Consider the following 18,932-nt stretch of genomic DNA (forward strand, 5'->3'; position numbering starts at 1 on the left):
CTCAGTAAGCACTCTGGCTCTGAGCCCTTTGTTTTCCTTTAAGTGCTTTCTGAATTATAACCATGGTTTTAGCAACTGCATTCTGCATCTTTCATGCACCATAAGCATTTTCCTACATTAATGTACTGTCTTCAGAAAGACAGCCTGCTTAGTGGCTTGCAATAGTTCATTCAACTGCTTTGTCATCTCTCTTTGTTAGTGGCAGAGTGATTGCCTAGCATTCACAATGTCCATGTTCAGTCGTCAACACCACACACAACCAGAATCTGTGTGGGTCCTATAAGGTTTAATAGTAACGGTGACCGGACAGCATCTCTCCTTAGTAGACACACTATTACCCCAGCTGCAGTCATGGACATAGAAATCATGTGCCCAAGTCAGTTTTCTTGTCTGCATTCCTTACTGCTGCAGTCTGAACTGAATTGGCCCTTCCTACCCTAACTGACACAGGCCCAGCATGAGTGTGTTTGGAGAAGGACTTAATGAGGGGAGTTTGCCGTAAGTGAGCTTGTATGAGAGAGTCCTAGGATGACAAGACAGAGGGGCAGCACACACAGAAGGGAGGAGTCAGGACACAGCCAGGATGTTACTGGAAAGCCTGAAGGACAGCCTGGAGATGGCCATGCTTGCCATGATCTGGGACTACTACTCTTCAAATCTGGGTTAAAGTAAGTGTCAGTTGTTCAGATCAAAAGACTAAACAAGGGGCTGGGGATTTAGCTCAGTGGTAGAGCCCTTACCTAGGAAGCGCAAGGCCCTGGGTTCGGTCCCCAGCTCCGAAAAAAAAGAACAAAAAAAAAAAAAAAAAAAAAAGAAATGTAAAAGACTAAACAAGACCCACCATCAAACAATGAATCCCCAAAACAAACACAGGAGAAAAATCCAAAGTGGGGCTTATACACACCTAAAATCCCAATACCTGGGGAGATGAGGCAGGAGGACCATGAGTTTAGGGTCACCCTGGGCTACAGAGTGAGGTCTTTGTGACACTAAAACCTGAGAATACTTATCACGGTGCATTTAACTATCCATCATTATTAACGCATGGCACATTTATTTAGTTCTCTTTATGAACTGTTTACTTGTTTTTTAAGACAAGGTCTCATTGTGTGGCCCTTTTTTACTTGGAACTTGCTGTGTAGACCAGACCTGCCTCAGACGCTGGTGCCTCCTGGGTGCTGGGTTTAAGGGTGTGTGCACCACGCCTGCACCAAAGTCACAGTTTTTTTTTTTTTTTTTTTTCTCGGAGCTGGGGACCGAACCCAGGGCCTTGCGCTTCCTAGGCAAGCGCTCTACCACTGAGCTAAATCCCCAACCCCCCCAAAGTCACAGTTTTATGGCCAACAATAAAGATACCTGTGGGTAATATGAGACTGGAGACAAGTGTCTGTGAGACAGAGAAATGACAAGCATACACATCATAGCTAAACAATGTCAACGAGAAATACAGCCAACTCAGTGGTCAATAAACTGTCTACTTTCTATTGCTACTGTTTATGAAGGTAATTTCTTCCTTGACCTATGGGACTTAGTAATAGAAGTGTTCAGATGCCTCAAAAATACATTTTATAAAATATTTCCACATAAGGATATAAAACACAAATCAGACCACTTACCTTAACATAAAGACAACTGAGTTTCAAGTTCAGTTGTTCTAAGAAGTAATTTCTTGGCACTCAGCAATCAGTTACCGTTAGACACTAAACACCCATGACAACCCCATTCCCCTTTGGCACCGGTACCTTTGTGTTTATGTGGCTCAGGGCACAGGCTTTAACTTGCACTCTCACAAAGTTATCCTCTGTGACAGAGACATTTTCCTAGAACCGAACAACAGAAGCTTGCGTTACACATCCTGTGAGGACATTCGTTCATCTTGTGAAAACGTCCACATAGAACTGAAGACACAAAACTGAGGCCAAGTGTCATGAGCACCCCCAAGTTTATATCTAATGGGATATAGTAAGAAAAGGAGAAGGAACCGTTAGGGGCTGTAATTTTAAAAGCATTCATGTCTTTATTTTAGGAGCACTCAGATACCAGCACAGATGCTGTACACAAAAACTCTGCTTCATAAACCAGAACGGCAGACACCGTATTTTAACTTGAATACTTCAAGCTGTCAGATCTTTACAGCACACATACAACAAATAGCTCTTACTAAACTTTGGAACTTTCAGTAAGGCAACCAAGGCCAAACCAACGCATTCAGAGTCACCGACCAAATGATTAAACATGACGTCACTTCTCCTGGGCATCCGACCAAATGATTAAACATGACGTCACTTCTCCCAGGTATCTGTACTCCAGACCATGAACTGAAATGTGTCCCTGAGTGACATGAGGACAGATCCTACACACAGTTCCATGACCCATCATGGGGTCACTGTGTTTTATTTGCCATATACAGCATTCTGGGAGCATTTTTACTAAATCTTGAATTTGTTGCTTAGTGATACAGATGAAGGCATTAATATTGATGAATTTGTCAACTGTACCTAGAGATAGGTTTCAGTGGGCTGCAGCCAAGCCTTAGGTCCTTTTTCTGAGAGTGGTAGGAGGTTAGCTGACAGAAGCTTAGACCTTAGACTCCTGATCTCATTACTCTCCAGTCCAGGAAGGACAAGAGAGAAAACACCCTGTGCCTAACACAGAAATGGCAACACCTACTTTCACCAGACATCGACAGGGAGATGACTCTGGCTTGATGTGAACCTTTCTAATAATCGCCACTAAGTCACTAAAGGCTTAATGAGTGAGGTAAGTCTAGGAAGCTCCTAAACTTGTGAATATAATCTCCCATCTAATAACACGGGCATTTCCTATCACGCGTTTGCACAGTTCTCACAGTGAGTTTTCCGTGCTGCTGAGGATCTGTGGATGCTACAGAGGTATGTGCAGTGTACTGAGCTCCACCCGTTTACTGTACCCATTTGTACCACATAGGCCAGGAGCTCGCTCTGCCTTCCCTGTACCTCTCACAACCAATACAGCAACTCCTTTAAAAGTGCACCTTGTTTAGAAGTATTACGCACATATGTGACTGTGGTTTGTGCACAAGACTGAAGTGCCTACTGAGACCCTCTGGGGCTGGACTTCTGGATGAGCGTGAGCAACCCGACATGGTGCTGGGAACCACACTTGGGTCCTCAGCCCCGAGGTAGCTCCTTTAAGACTACAACACGGACCATCGTTTTCACAAAAAGTCCAGGGGAATAATACGGGAGGTTGGCCTCAGGTCTTGCTCATTTAACTCCATTTAACCAGTAACACATTTAAAAGTGAGTCTGGGGCCATGGACAGCTCTAGCAGGGAAAGGTGCTTGCCTGCCCCAGAAGCTTGGCAGCCTGAGTTTGGTTCCTGGGACCAATGTAAATGAAAAAGAAGGGAACTGACTCCAAACAGTTGTCCTCTGACCTCCATATGTCTGTCTGTCTTTCTTTCATATACATGTATGCAGACCACATCACATGAAAAGGGGGGAGGAAATTAAAGAAGACCGTGTCTCTTTCATGCACACAGATACACAGACACACACATACACACACTCACAAGCTACATACATATAGACATACACACACACGCACACGCACGCACACGCACACTGTTATTGGGTCTTTACTGTGATAGTGCTAATAGAGTTAACTTGGGAGATGGTGGGGAATTATCTTGCTGGCCTTTAGGGAGATGAGAAGGCTGGCCCTCAGCATCACTCTGTGGCTGGCTCCTGGGAGACAGAGAGCTCGGCAGCAGCACACACTCATCTTTTGCTCTCTGAATGCCATGTGACAGGCTGCCTCACGCTCTAGCAGCCATGACTCCCTGTCACCGTCAACTTTAGCCTGGAACTGAGAGATAAGAACTTTCTCCCTCAAGTTACTTTTGCCTGAGCATTATTGTCTCTTAGCAACTAAGACCAAACAAGGGCAACTACATATGGAAAGGCATTATTTTATCTCAATTAATAATTATTCTTACCTTTTCTTGAAATACAAATGTTACTTCTTCATTTGTAGAACTCTGTTGAAAATACAAGCCTTTCATAGTTACCTATACAACCAAAAAAGATACAAGTCTTTAAAAACACCTTCTTGAGGACTGGAGATAGCTCAGTGGTTAAGTGGTTATTTACTGCTCTTTTGGGGGACCCAGGTTCAATTCCTAGCACCCACATGGTGGTCCACAACCAGCTCTAACTCCAGTTTCAAGTGATCTGAGGCCCTCTTCTGGCCTTGAGCCCTAGGCATGCACATGGTACACAGACAGACATGTAGGTAAAACACCCAGACACATAAAGAAAATTTAAGCAAAATTTAAAAATTAAAAATACTAACAATGAAGTCTATTTATTAAATGACAATAAACTGGAAAAGTCATCTAGACATGGGGGAAAAGGTGACCATAACCCCCAAGCAAGTACATTCAGACATCAATCAAACGGACACCACACCTGAAGCGCTGGTGCTTGTCCAGGACCCCAGCACCCTGGTACAAGGGGCTGCATGATCCAGAGTTGAGGGCCAACCTGGGCTCTCTCTCACACATGACAGAGAGAGGAGATAAAGGTAGACAGAGATGGACTAGGATCAACAACCAAGCTGCTTTCTGAAGGGTCAGGTTTCAGGCATGGTGGCACAGGCTAGACCCTGCATTCAGTAAGCTGAGGAAGAACTGCAAGTTTGAAGCTAGCCTGGGTTAGATAGTCAGGCTTTGTCTAAAAAGAAAGGGGGAAGGGGGCAGTTAAGAGCACTGACTGCTCTTTCAGAGGTCCTGAGTTCAATTCCCAGCACCCACATGGTGGCTCACAACCATCTGTAATGGGATCCGATGCCCTCTTCTGGTGTGTCTGAAGACGGCTACAGTGTCATGTACATAGATAAGTAAATCTTAAAAAATAAAGAAAGAAAAAAAGGAGTGAGGAGAGGATTTCTGTTTCCTACTCAATAAAAAATATTGTGTGTATTTAAAACAGATCAACAAAAATGTCTTCAAAGGGCCATGCATGCAGGTCAAAAGTGTTCAAAGGTAATCAAATGCTTTCAACAATTAAGAACGTGGGGGTTGGGGATTTAGCTCAGTGGTAGAGCGCTTGCCTAGCAAACGCAAGACCCTGGGTTCGGTCCCCAAAAAAAGAAAAAGAAAAAAAAAAAAAAACAAAAAACAAAAAACAAAACCAATTAAGACCGTGAGAGTGGGCAGCTAAGACACGCTCACTGTAATTATGGTCTGGATGCTTCTGGGGCATTCTTGGTTTTGTAGCCCCACTGTCTAATGAATGCTGACCTCAAACTCAGGACTTCCAGGGGTGTGCTGTGTTCAACTCCTGTAAGCCCTTCTAGTTTTTATTTTTAAATAAAATATTTTTAGATTTATTTATGTATGAGTGTTGTGCTTGCACAAGTTACATGTACAGTCTGTGTGCCTTGTCCCTGAAAAGGCTAGAGAGGAGTCCCCTGAGTGGAGCTATAGATGGTTGTGAGCCACCATGTGGGTGCTAGGAACAAAACAGGGTCCCCTGAAAGAGCAGCCATTGCTCTCCACCCTCTTCTATTTTTTAATTAAAAATATCTTGTGGTTTGGATAAGTGGGTGGTATACAGTTCTGTGTAGGATGGACGCATATGTGTGCACGCATTAGAGGCCAGAGGCTGACACTGCTTCTTACCATCTTATTCATATTCTTTGAGACAGGGTCTCTCATCAAACCCAGATCACCAATTCATCTAGACTGGCTGGCCAGTGAACACCCTCGTGCTAATAACTACACAGAGAGGAGGGAGCCTCAATTTAGAAAATGCTTCCATATGCTTGGGTTATAGGCAAGTCTGCAGCCCATTTTCTTAGTGATCGATGGGGGAGGGCTCAGTCATTGTGGGTGATGTCATCTCTGAGTTTGTAGTCCTGGGATCTACAAGAAAGCAGGCTGAGCAAGCCATGAGGAGCAAGCCAGTAAGGGGCATCCCTCCATGGCCTCTGCATCAGCTCCTGCCTCCAGGTTCCTGCCTTGCTTGAGTTCCTCAGTGATGGACAGTGATGTACGAGTGTGACCCAAATAAACCCTTTCCTCCCCAAGTTGATTTTGTCGTGGTGTTTATAACAGCAATAGTAGTCCTGACCAAGATACCCCCCTCCTTTAGATCCTCCTGTCTGTCTCCCTTGTGCTGCAATCACAAGTGTTTGTGGCTAAGCCTGGCTTCTTTTTTACATGCATGTTGAGGACCCAAAGAAGTACTTCGCCGCTGAGTCCCCAGGTCCTCTATAATTCCCCCCTTTGCATGTGACACGATATGGGTACATGCGAGCACATGTACATGTGTGTGTGTGGCCAGAGGATGGCATTGGGTATCTTCCTCAGTAGACTTTATTGTCTTATATATTGAGACCAGGTCTCTCACTTGAATCCCATTGGCCCGGCCTAGACAGTTAGTTTGCTCTGAGATTCAGGTTGACTGCTGTACACACCATTCTGTGTGTTAGGGCCACTGACTCCAGTTCTCACCCTTGGATGAGAACCGCCCACTGAGTGCTCTCCCCAGTCTTTTTAATGGAAGTATTTCCAGCTGTTGATACTTTGGGAAGTTCTTAAAGTATCTTTGAGGATCTCACAATTCTTTGATGTTTTTTAAACTTCATCCCAAGTGGGCCCAGAACTCACTGTGGCCCAGACTGCCCTTGAACTCCCAGGAGCTCCACTGCCTTGGCTTCCAGAGTGGTAGGATACAGGTAGGACCCACCATGCCCAGACTGTTTAATTCTCCAAACTGTAAGCTTTGCAGGAAGATAGACAGGCGCGTGCAGACCCCTAGGGTAGAGTTTGTCCATGAGGAGGGAATGTGTTCATGCCCCAGCAGGAGCAACAAACACCCTTCTGAAGCTCTAAGTGCCTCTGTCAGGAGGTTATGATCTTCCTTCCCCTAAGCATATGAACAGCCTGAATTTTAACAGACAGACTAGCTTCCTTTGAAGTGCGTGGCGTTATATTTCCTTAGTTTCTCCCAATGTGACCTGCTGGGCCTCACACAAGTGGCTGCAGATAGCCGAGGTCTCTGCTTTCTCACTGCTGTCTAGTACTTCAGTGAGGCAATGTTTCCATCCACCTTGGAAAAGTTGCCGACGGTGTCATGTCCAGAACGTTTATGTATATACGTTTTGCATTTATTAAACGGATGAGGAAGCTGCATGCACCTCCACTCACCTCGCAGGGAGGTGATGACACCAAGGAAACTGCATTTTAAAGGGATTAAGATTCATTAAGAGGGCTGGAGAGATGACTCATCGGTTAAGAGCCTTGACTGCTCTTCCAGAGATCCTGAGTTCAATTCCCAGCAACCACATGGTGGCTCACAGCCCTCTGAAATGGGATCTAATGCCCTCTTCTGTGTGTCTGAAGATAGTGACAGTGTACTTATATACATTAAAAAAAGAGTCACTGGGCTGGAAAGATGGCTCAGCGGTTAAGAGCACCCGACTGCTCTTCCAGAGGTCATGAGTTCAATTCCCAGCAACCACATGGTGGCTCACAACCATCTGTAATGGGATCCGATGCCCTCTTCTGGTGTGTCTGAAGACGGCTACAGTGTCATGTACATAGATAAGTAAATCTTAAAAAATAAAGAAAGAAAAAAAGGAGTGAGGAGAGGATTTCTGTTTCCTACTCAATAAAAAATATTGTGTGTATTTAAAACAGATCAACAAAAATGTCTTCAAAGGGCCATGCATGCAGGTCAAAAGTGTTCAAAGGTAATCAAATGCTTTCAACAATTAAGAACGTGGGGGTTGGGGATTTAGCTCAGTGGTAGAGCGCTTGCCTAGCAAACGCAAGACCCTGGGTTCGGTCCCCAAAAAAAGAAAAAGAAAAAAAAAAAAAAACAAAAAACAAAAAACAAAACCAATTAAGACCGTGAGAGTGGGCAGCTAAGACACGCTCACTGTAATTATGGTCTGGATGCTTCTGGGGCATTCTTGGTTTTGTAGCCCCACTGTCTAATGAATGCTGACCTCAAACTCAGGACTTCCAGGGGTGTGCTGTGTTCAACTCCTGTAAGCCCTTCTAGTTTTTATTTTTAAATAAAATATTTTTAGATTTATTTATGTATGAGTGTTGTGCTTGCACAAGTTACATGTACAGTCTGTGTGCCTTGTCCCTGAAAAGGCTAGAGAGGAGTCCCCTGAGTGGAGCTATAGATGGTTGTGAGCCACCATGTGGGTGCTAGGAACAAAACAGGGTCCCCTGAAAGAGCAGCCATTGCTCTCCACCCTCTTCTATTTTTTAATTAAAAATATCTTGTGGTTTGGATAAGTGGGTGGTATACAGTTCTGTGTAGGATGGACGCATATGTGTGCACGCATTAGAGGCCAGAGGCTGACACTGCTTCTTACCATCTTATTCATATTCTTTGAGACAGGGTCTCTCATCAAACCCAGATCACCAATTCATCTAGACTGGCTGGCCAGTGAACACCCTCGTGCTAATAACTACACAGAGAGGAGGGAGCCTCAATTTAGAAAATGCTTCCATATGCTTGGGTTATAGGCAAGTCTGCAGCCCATTTTCTTAGTGATCGATGGGGGAGGGCTCAGTCATTGTGGGTGATGTCATCTCTGAGTTTGTAGTCCTGGGATCTACAAGAAAGCAGGTTGAGCAAGCCATGAGGAGCAAGCCAGTAAGGGGCATCCCTCCATGGCCTCTGCATCAGCTCCTGCCTCCAGGTTCCTGCCTTGCTTGAGTTCCTCAGTGATGGACAGTGATGTACGAGTGTGACCCAAATAAACCCTTTCCTCCCCAAGTTGATTTTGTCGTGGTGTTTATAACAGCAATAGTAGTCCTGACCAAGATACCCCCCTCCTTTAGATCCTCCTGTCTGTCTCCCTTGTGCTGCAATCACAAGTGTTTGTGGCTAAGCCTGGCTTCTTTTTTACATGCATGTTGAGGACCCAAAGAAGTACTTCGCCGCTGAGTCCCCAGGTCCTCTATAATTCCCCCCTTTGCATGTGACACGATATGGGTACATGCGAGCACATGTACATGTGTGTGTGTGGCCAGAGGATGGCATTGGGTATCTTCCTCAGTAGACTTTATTGTCTTATATATTGAGACCAGGTCTCTCACTTGAATCCCATTGGCCCGGCCTAGACAGTTAGTTTGCTCTGAGATTCAGGTTGACTGCTGTACACACCATTCTGTGTGTTAGGGCCACTGACTCCAGTTCTCACCCTTGGATGAGAACCGCCCACTGAGTGCTCTCCCCAGTCTTTTTAATGGAAGTATTTCCAGCTGTTGATACTTTGGGAAGTTCTTAAAGTATCTTTGAGGATCTCACAATTCTTTGATGTTTTTTAAACTTCATCCCAAGTGGGCCCAGAACTCACTGTGGCCCAGACTGCCCTTGAACTCCCAGGAGCTCCACTGCCTTGGCTTCCAGAGTGGTAGGATACAGGTAGGACCCACCATGCCCAGACTGTTTAATTCTCCAAACTGTAAGCTTTGCAGGAAGATAGACAGGCGCGTGCAGACCCCTAGGGTAGAGTTTGTCCATGAGGAGGGAATGTGTTCATGCCCCAGCAGGAGCAACAAACACCCTTCTGAAGCTCTAAGTGCCTCTGTCAGGAGGTTATGATCTTCCTTCCCCTAAGCATATGAACAGCCTGAATTTTAACAGACAGACTAGCTTCCTTTGAAGTGCGTGGCGTTATATTTCCTTAGTTTCTCCCAATGTGACCTGCTGGGCCTCACACAAGTGGCTGCAGATAGCCGAGGTCTCTGCTTTCTCACTGCTGTCTAGTACTTCAGTGAGGCAATGTTTCCATCCACCTTGGAAAAGTTGCCGACGGTGTCATGTCCAGAACGTTTATGTATATACGTTTTGCATTTATTAAACGGATGAGGAAGCTGCATGCACCTCCACTCACCTCGCAGGGAGGTGATGACACCAAGGAAACTGCATTTTAAAGGGATTAAGATTCATTAAGAGGGCTGGAGAGATGACTCATCGGTTAAGAGCCTTGACTGCTCTTCCAGAGATCCTGAGTTCAATTCCCAGCAACCACATGGTGGCTCACAGCCCTCTGAAATGGGATCTAATGCCCTCTTCTGTGTGTCTGAAGATAGTGACAGTGTACTTATATACATTAAAAAAAGAGTCACTGGGCTGGAAAGATGGCTCAGCGGTTAAGAGCACCCGACTGCTCTTCCAGAGGTCATGAGTTCAATTCCCAGCAACCACATGGTGGCTCACAACCATCTGTAAAGAGATCCGATGCCCTCTTCTGGTGTATCTGAAGACAGCTACAGTGTACTCATCTATAATAAATAAATAAATCTTTAAAAAAAAAAAAAAGAGTCACTAAGAACTCATAGTACCAGCTGGGCTGGAGCCTTGACAGCCATTACTTAGAACTGTCACAGCATTAATTGTTTCTACTGAGTTGCCAATATGATACACTCACCCAGAACTACAATACTTTCTCCTGTGGGACTGCCTACTTGGTACTTTCTGATAGATCTGTTGTTTTAACCTGCAGGGCCCAAAGCCAAAAAAAAAAAAAAAAAAAAAAAAAAAAAAGGTGGGGTACCTTCTTTCTAAATTACTAGAAAGTCTGAGTTCACGATAGCAGCCCTCAAGCCAAGCGTAGGTCCTCTGAAGAAGAGGTCCAGCGACCTGCATAGCTCTCATGCCCATGAAACCAGCTCTGAGTGCTCTGGGGACCTAAATGGATCTCTATAAGAGTTGTATTGAGCAGCTGAGTAATAGTTCCTGCTCTCTAGGATGAGATAATCAAATGCAGAAATACACCTTAAGACATGGAATTATAGTTTGTCCACAGTGCACAAAGATGGTGAAAACCATGGCTGACAGCAGGTCTTTATCAGCATCAGTTTGAGTGCGTGTGCGTGTTGGACTGTGAGGGGAAAAGAACTTAAACAGACACGGCTTGTATCTCCCACTTACGTCTTTCAGCTTCTGCCCAGCTTTCTAGGCTAAGTGCGTAGTGCTGCTCTACCTTATTCCACCCCCGGTGTCTCAGCACAGACTTGTTAGATGAAGTCAGTGTGACTTAGTTAGCACCATACGCTGATCCTACCGCAGTGTTTCTAGGCACAGCAGTCCTTGAGAGTGCACCCCACTAACGCACTGATGTGCTGAGTGAATACAGTCCAGATCCTCCCTCCTCTGTACAGCCTCACACTGGGAGGAGCGCACCCCTCCTGCACCCCACCACTCCACACTCCTAAGTCACCCCAGGTGGGTAGGAGCACGCCCCACCTGCACCCCACCTGCACCCCACTCCTAAGTCACCCCAGGTGGGTAGGAGCACGCCCCACCTGCACCCCACCTGCACCCCACTCCTAAGTCACCCCAGGTGGGTAGGAGCACGCCCCACCTGCACCCTACCTGCACCCCACTCCTAAGTCACCCCAGGTGGGTAGGAGCACACCCCACCTGCACCCCACCTGTACCCCACCGCTCCACACTCCTAAGTCACCCCAGGTGGGTAGGAGCACGCCCCACCTGCACCCCACCTGCACCCCACCTGCACTCCACTCCTAAGTCACCCCAGGTGGGTAGGAGCACGCCCCACCTGCACCCCACCTGCACCCCACCGCTCCACACTCCTAAGTCACCCCAGGTGGGTAGGAGCACACCCCACCTGCACCCTACCTGCACCCCACTGCTCCACAGTCCTAAGTCACCCTAGGTGGGTGGAGCGCACCCCACCTGCACCCCCACCTGCACCCCACTGCTCCACAGTCCTAAGTCACCCCAGGTGGGTAGGAGCACACCCCACCTGCACCCCACCGCTCCACACTCCTAAGTCACCCCAGGTGGGTAGGAACACACCCCACCTGCACCCCCTCTGTCCCACATTCTTAAGTCACCCTAGGTGGGTGGAGCGCACCCCACCGTTCACAGGCCTAGGTTTATCTTACTAACAAGTGAGCCTGGCATATTAACTCCTTCCCTATGCTCTGGTTTGTTTGTTTTGAGGCAGGGTCTTCATTCCTAGCCTTGCCTGGCCTTGAACTCTGGATCCTCCTGGCTGCCTCCTATGCACTGGGATTCCGGGTGTGCTGCACATGCCCAGTGACAGGCATTATCACACAAACAACTCTCTGCTCCTCTTCAGTCTTGACCTACTGGTGCTGCCTTTTCTCCGAGTATAATTCTGTACTAACATCCTGAGTTTACAACACTTCCCTTTGTAGTTCAGGAAGCCACTCTTTTCTCTGCCTGTTGAATCTCTTACATGGCTTGGGTCAATAATGTTCCAGTTTCAAAGACCTGGCAGACAATTCTGCACTCCCTTAACAACTCTATGGGCTCAAAACTATTCTCCAAGCTACAACATAAAGAAAAAAAGTGTTTAAAAATACTTTCTTCCTGTTATAATTTGTGTGTCTGTGTGTCTTGCAGGATGGCTCAGCAGGTCGAGGCACCTGCTGTCATGCATGACAACCCAAGTTCAGTCCCACAGTCCCCCAGGTCTTCTAAGCTGGCCTCTGACCCGCACGAGCACATGTGCATGCTTACACTCTACAAGGAAATAAGTGAAAGTGTAATAGAAAGATCATGTCTGTGAGTGAATGCCTGCGCAGGGCAGCAGAGGATGCTGGGTCCTCTGGAGCTGTGGGAGAGGCTTTGGAAGCCACCGGATGTGCTGCGAATGGAGCTCAGGTCCTTGCAGGAGCAGTAAGCACTCTTCAGTGCTGAACTCTCTCTCCAGCCCTTGAAAGGGGTGGCTTGGTTTATTTATCTACTTCTCTATTTCAAAAGTAGATATAAGAAAACCAAGGTCAGGAATTAGTATTTGATCTACAATTCTACCACCCTTTCTGCCCCCTCATAAAAACAGGAATTCTGAACTTTTAGAACTAAAATGATTGTAGAATGGGTGACAGTCAAGGCCCACCTGGCTTCTTAGGCACTGGCCTGGGCTAACAAAAAACTCGAATCCACTAATAAAATTTTTAATGAACTTAAAGGTATTTGCACGTAGACAATAAGTAGACATCTGATAAAATTAGAAATTAAAGATGAGGATGTACCCTCTCATTTCTAAGAATGTTATATAATTTGAAAAATTATATGACTTGATTAAACTTTGTTTGTTTGTTTGTTTATTTGCAGTGCCAGGGATTGAACCCAGGTCCTCACACGTTATGTAAGTGTGCTACTACTGAGCACATCCCTACTACAATAGTTAAGAGTTTTTATGTGCTTCTGTTTTTGTAATAGGGTCTCCCTGTGTAGCCCAAGCTAGACCTGAACTGCAGCCTTACCTGGCCTAACTCCTGACCTACTGCATCTTGGTTATAAAACTTTCCAATGACATCAGATATATTTAGAAAGTTAGGTAAGGGTCTGGAGAGATGGCTCAGTGGCTAAGCACACTGGCTGCTCTTGCAGAGGACCCAGGTTCAATGCCCAGCATCCACACTGAGCCACAATTGTCTGTGACACAAGTCGTAGGGGATCTAGTGCTCTCCAAAGATGCAGACCTGCACTCAGGCACAACACCCAGACACATAAATAAAGCAATAATAATACTTTAACAGAAAATGTAGAAGGTATGTTGGCTGAGATGCATTGTGAGAAGCACACAGATTTGACATTTTTACAAGTATATCAGCTGAAAATGAAACTGAGGATCATGTTAGCAATATTTTAAATGTCTATAAAACCATGTATTAAACATGCTAACTCTGCAGAAGATTAGGAAGGCTGTTGACTTAAGATTCAGCTGTGCAAACAGAGGGACACCTTCCATACACTGAGCATCCAACTGCAAGTCCTGGTACTCGATAAAGGAAGGACTCTGCCAGGGGTTTCTCCAGGGCCAAGGGCAAGGGATTTCAGTCAGCTTCTTTTTTGTTGTAACAGCAGCAAGAACTACACTGGCTCACCTCCTGCTGCACCCAACTCTTCAAGAGCTCATCTGTTAACGACTGGACATAAAGCTCTGCACATTAGCCGTCACCTACGCTTCCAGGGTGGAAGTACCCTTCAGAGCCATCAGACACGGAAGTGGGTGCCCATTATTGGAGGACAGGGATGATCTGGTAGCGGTGTTATCCTGGACACGCCACAGAGAGTCCGGCACAGAATAGGCTGTTATAAAACTTAACAGAAAAAGTTTTGTTTTGTTTTGTTTTTCAGACAGGGTCTATGTAGCCCTGGCCAGCCTGGAGCTCACAAAGATCTACCTGCCCCTTCTTCCAGAATTATAGGTGTGTACCACCACATGTGGCAAGACTTCTTGCAATTCTTATTTATGTACATGTGAGTGACTGTGTGGTAGTAGGTCACTTGTAAGCAGTGCCTACAGAGGCCAGAAGAGGGTGCTGAGTCCCCTAGGACTGGCTATGACACAGTGGCTGTGACCTCCCGTGCAGGTGCTAAGAACTAAACCCAGGGTTCTAAGAAGAGCAGTCAGTGCATTTAACCACTGAGCTGCCTCTCTAGCACCCTGTAAGACTGCTTCACTTGTATAATTTAAGACTTTTACAGACAAGGTCTAGCTGTGTAGCCCTAAATGACCTGACACTCACTATGTTGATTGGGTTGGACTTGAACTTGCAAAGAGCTTCCTATGTGCCTGACTTTAATTTGAAATTTAGAAAAAGAAAAATGAAGTTAAGCGGTCCTTATTCCTAGAAGTAAGTGCTTAAATGGGCTAGATACCATTACAAGGATCCCAGCACAGGTGAGTGGGACAGGGGACCAGATACCTTTTAAAGTCTCATCTAATAATGACAATTTCTTTTCTTTTCTTTCTTTCTTTTTTTTTTTTGAAAGGGTAGCTCAGGCTTGTTCCAAACTTGCTACATAGCCGAGAATGACCTTGAACTCCTTCCTGTACCTTAAGCCTTCATCCCCCAAGGGCTGGGACAGGAATGTGCCATCAACAGGCAATCAATCTGCAGCTCTGTGAGTACCTTCAAGTCATACTTGGCTGACTTTTAACATTGTGACATAATTCCTACATTTTATGCACCTCGAGAACTCAAGATCCATAGGCAGAAAAGGTGTAAGTTACACGAGCAGACAGTATGTGTTTAGAGATGTCACACTGTTGCTTTATCTAGTCAAGAAGTTGTCAACAGCTGACTGTTGAGCAGGGAGGTACCCATCAAACACCTGTTCTTTAAATCACAGAAGAAAAGTTTAATACTTTTTCCCACCCTCTTCCATGAGGACTATAGTCTATTAAGTTGATTTTCACTTCAGAGTGTACGGCTTCAGAGCTGAAGAGGTGGCTCAGTGGTTAAGAGCACTGACTACTCTTCTAGAGGACTCAGGTTCAATTCCCAGCACCTACACGGTGGCTCACAACCATTTATAATTCTAGTTCTAAGGGAGTCTGATGCTTTCTTTTGGCATCTGAGGACACCCACACAAATGTGGTATATTTAAATACGTGAGGGCAAAACACCCAGAAAGTAAAATAATAAATGAAACAAAATACAAAAGATGTGGATCCCCTAGGACTGGAGTTACAATGGCTGTGACCTTTCTTGTAGATGCTAGGAACTGAACCCAGGGTTCTCAGAAGAACAATCAGTGCATTTAGCCACCGAGCTGTCTCTCTCTGGTCCCCTGAAGGAATGTTTTGCTTGTATCAGATATTTAAACGAGACAGTGCACCTTAAACAAACTAAGATGAAACACGCCTAGGATTTCTTACCTCAATTCTTTCCCTGTTGATATGGTAGGCTGTGGGAATGGCTGGCTGGAAAGGTGGAGGCCATTATCTCCAATACTGTTATTCAACATGGCCACTCGATATGGCAGAACAACAGAGCCTTATCCTGTCATTTACCTCTCTGAATTGGGCGACCAGGGCCAAGGGCAGAGAGTGTGTGAGGAATGGGGCCTTTCCGTTGAGGTGGCCTGGTCACGTGACACTGCGACACTCCACGTGGAGAGATGTGAACACGGAGACAGGTAATTGAGGGTCTTCCCTATCTCTTAGCCCTTCCCTCTCTGTCCAGTAAGAGAAGTTCCACCTATTACCATTACAGAAACCTGTATATGGTGACCTATTGGCCAGTTCATGATAGGGTCCTGAGGAAACATTTAGATGTAGAATACAAATTATAATTTGATTTTAGTATGTACTGAAAGTGAGAGAGGAGGTCGTTGGTGCTCCTCCCTCACCTCAGCAGTCCACTTCCTATCTTGGGAGTGCCATTTTTTTTTAATTCCACACTAACTCAGACACATGAATTTTCCTGCGTCTCTCCTCCTGGTGGCTACCAGGACACTCACCCAACTTATATTACGTCTTTCTTCAAAACTCTGATAAGAATGTTCTCCTTATGGGAAAACAAAGAACTGAAAGAGGAAACAACCTCCTCATAAAGTATATTATATAAAAATGGGAGATAATTACTTTGTGAAATATTATACTCTACCACGTATATTGAGAGTTCTCAGCTCAGTGTTGTAGTGGTCTACGAAGGCTATACAGCTAGCCAACCATGCTGGAGAGGCTGAGACCAGCCAGCCTGAACCAGCTATTGAGACAGGAAGACTTTGCCACAAATACAACTGGGAAATACCATGTCTGTGGCCCTTCCTTCTTTTTCACTACTTTGAGGCAGTCTCACTAAGTTGTCTAGGCTGGCCCTTAACTGCCAATCTACTGGGTGGGATTCCAGGCCTACACCACTAGGGGGAATACACTTGTCATCTCAGAGTGAGCCATTTTATTTTATGAGTTTTTTTTTTTTTTTGAAGAATTATTTATTTTATGTGTATGAGTAGTACACCGTAGCTGTCCTCAGACACACTAGAAGAGGGCATCGGATCCCATTACAGATGGTTGTGAGCCACCATGTGGTTGCTGGGAAATGAACTCAGGACTTCTGGAAGAGCAGTTGGTGCTTTTAACCACTGAGCCCATCATTTTATGAGTTCTTAAGCCTTTCCCAGCCTCCTCCTCAAGGGAGGCTGGTACAGAGGCTCAGGAATCTCCTTCAGGTATTCATCTTTCCTCTTAATTAAGCAGCGTGGAGAATTTTAAATTAACAAATATTTTACCACGAATATCTTTGTTTGAGGCAGGGTCTCTCTATAAAGTCCTGGAACTTGCTCTGTAGACCAGGATAGCCTTGAATTCATAGAGATCTGATTGCCCCTGTATCTCAAGCATTAGGGTTAAAGGCATGTGCCACCATGCCTGGCCAGGCAGCTCGATTGTAATTTACAAAAACTTATAAAAAGTGTGTATGTATGGGTGTTTCGTTTGCATATGTGTCTGCATTTCACCTGTGTACCCTGTGCCCCTGGAGACCAGAAGAGGGCTTCAGACCCCCTGGAACTAGTTACACATGTGGTTGTATGGCTATGGGCCCTGGTCCTCTGGGAGAGAAACAAGTACTCCTATCCTGAGCTAGCTCTCCAGGCTTGGGCAGCTTGATTTTACATGGGGAATAATGTTTCAAATATGAGTGTCTCATCTCCTTCTACATGCTGACACAGAAGAAGGGATGCAATTAGTTAGAAAAAGTCAGTAATCATTACACACTGCAGTGGCTGATGTCTAAGATGTAGAACTCCCAAGACACAGGATCCCGCAATAGGATGCCGGGTGCTACAAGGACTGAGTATGCATTATGAAAGCTGGCTTCTAATAAATGTTACTCTTTCCTAGTATTTTTGTAAGCTCAGTCTTGTATCTTGAAAGTAGTTCCGAGCCCATGTAACAGAGTGGCAAGGGGATGGTCACTGGCAGTCACCTGAATAACATTGCTGAGTTTCTGCAATGGTCCCTTGTATCATCTGGATTTGTACGGCGGCTAATAGCCACAGGTGGCTACTAAGCGCTTGAGTGGTATGCAGTTAGGATGAAGGTATGCTGTGAGGGTAAAATGCACAACAGATCTGCAAGGCTTAGTATTTAAAGAACACACGGTCTCATTTAAATATCTGATTCTTTTAAAGGTTGAAATAATATGTGGAGAAACTGGTTTAAAAGGAACATAAAAATTAATTTCATGTGGTCTCTTTACACTGTCCAAATGTGGCTCCCAGGAAATCTAAAAGCACCTAGGTGCCTAGAACATTTTTCCTGGATTGGCAATGCAAAACTCAGCATCTACTGTGGACTGCCTATACTTGGGAGCTTGTTTAAGATGCCCATACTCAAAATATTCTTAAAAAAAAAAAAACAACCCAAAAAACAAAAAACAAATGCAGACCATCAGGCCCAAATCCAGAATCAGTATCTGAGCCTCCTCATGACCCTGGGATAATTCTTTAGTATGGCTCAAGTATGGACTACTGGATGAAGCAGGCAATTCCTGACCCAAGGCCCCATTACTGTGAACACCCGTCCTTGCTTGCTTTAGGAAACCGCTTATTGGAAATGCCAAGAAAAGGGTAAGAAGGGTGACAAGGGAAGTAGTAACGGAGACAGCATCAGAAACAGTGGTAGGGAGAAGCTGGGGTGGGGAGGACTCAACTGAGAGAAAGGCAATTCTAGACCTTTGTCTACATAAACGCGGAGGATGAAGCAAAGACCCACAATCCAAACCTAGCCAGTGTCAGGAACTGTCCGTCAAATCTAGTATTACCCGCCCCTCAGCGGCCTCAGCCAAGCTAGGCCAGAGCAGGAGCAGCTCTGAGGTCGGCGTGTGATGCGAAGCACCAATCTCCCCAAGGTTAGACAACTCCTTCAGACGTTTCTCCATCTTTTGCCCAAAGTCCCATTTCACGAGACACATATCGTTCTTCCCTGGCTCACCTGGCTTGGAGCAACCTCAACCGCCAGCGCCTTCGCCGCCGCCACCTTCCCAGTCCTTCTGCAGAGAGCCCGCCTTCGTAGGTCCAAACAGTACTGCCATTGGTCGGACTGCCCGTCACTACCGCAGGATGACCGATCTGGGGGAGGCTGTGACGAGCGCCATAGCAACCGAACCCGGAACTACAA

General features: G+C 45.6%; 1 protein-coding gene across 8 annotated transcripts in view; it reads right to left on the minus strand.

Annotated features, from left to right (window-relative positions):
- Cryzl1 (crystallin zeta like 1) overlaps nucleotides 1-18,806 on the minus strand; it is a 44,741-nt gene extending 25,935 nt beyond the window's left edge. For 3 of the 8 annotated variants that reach the window (XR_015632708.1, XM_087575915.1, XM_087575914.1), the window contains exons 1-4: nucleotides 18,747-18,806; nucleotides 3,979-4,050; nucleotides 1,743-1,820; nucleotides 741-774 (exon numbers count right to left, since the gene is read on the minus strand). Coding sequence is in view for 3 of the 8 variants with exons in the window: in NM_001013044.1 (NP_001013062.1) it covers nucleotides 1,743-1,820; nucleotides 3,979-4,044 (144 nt within the window). In the remaining 5 variants the exon portion in view is untranslated. Of the gene's footprint in view, nucleotides 1-740; nucleotides 775-1,742; nucleotides 1,821-3,978; nucleotides 4,099-18,650 lie in introns of all 8 variants that reach the window. The other 5 variants (XR_015632707.1, XR_015632706.1, XM_087575912.1 and 2 more) reach the window with 3 other exon arrangements.
- Between the last annotated feature and the right edge of the window lie 126 nt (nucleotides 18,807-18,932).

This window comes from Rattus norvegicus, chromosome 11, assembly GCF_021556685.1.
Source record: "Rattus norvegicus strain SHRSP/BbbUtx chromosome 11, alternate assembly SHRSP_T2T, whole genome shotgun sequence".
NCBI lineage: Eukaryota > Metazoa > Chordata > Mammalia > Rodentia > Muridae > Rattus > Rattus norvegicus.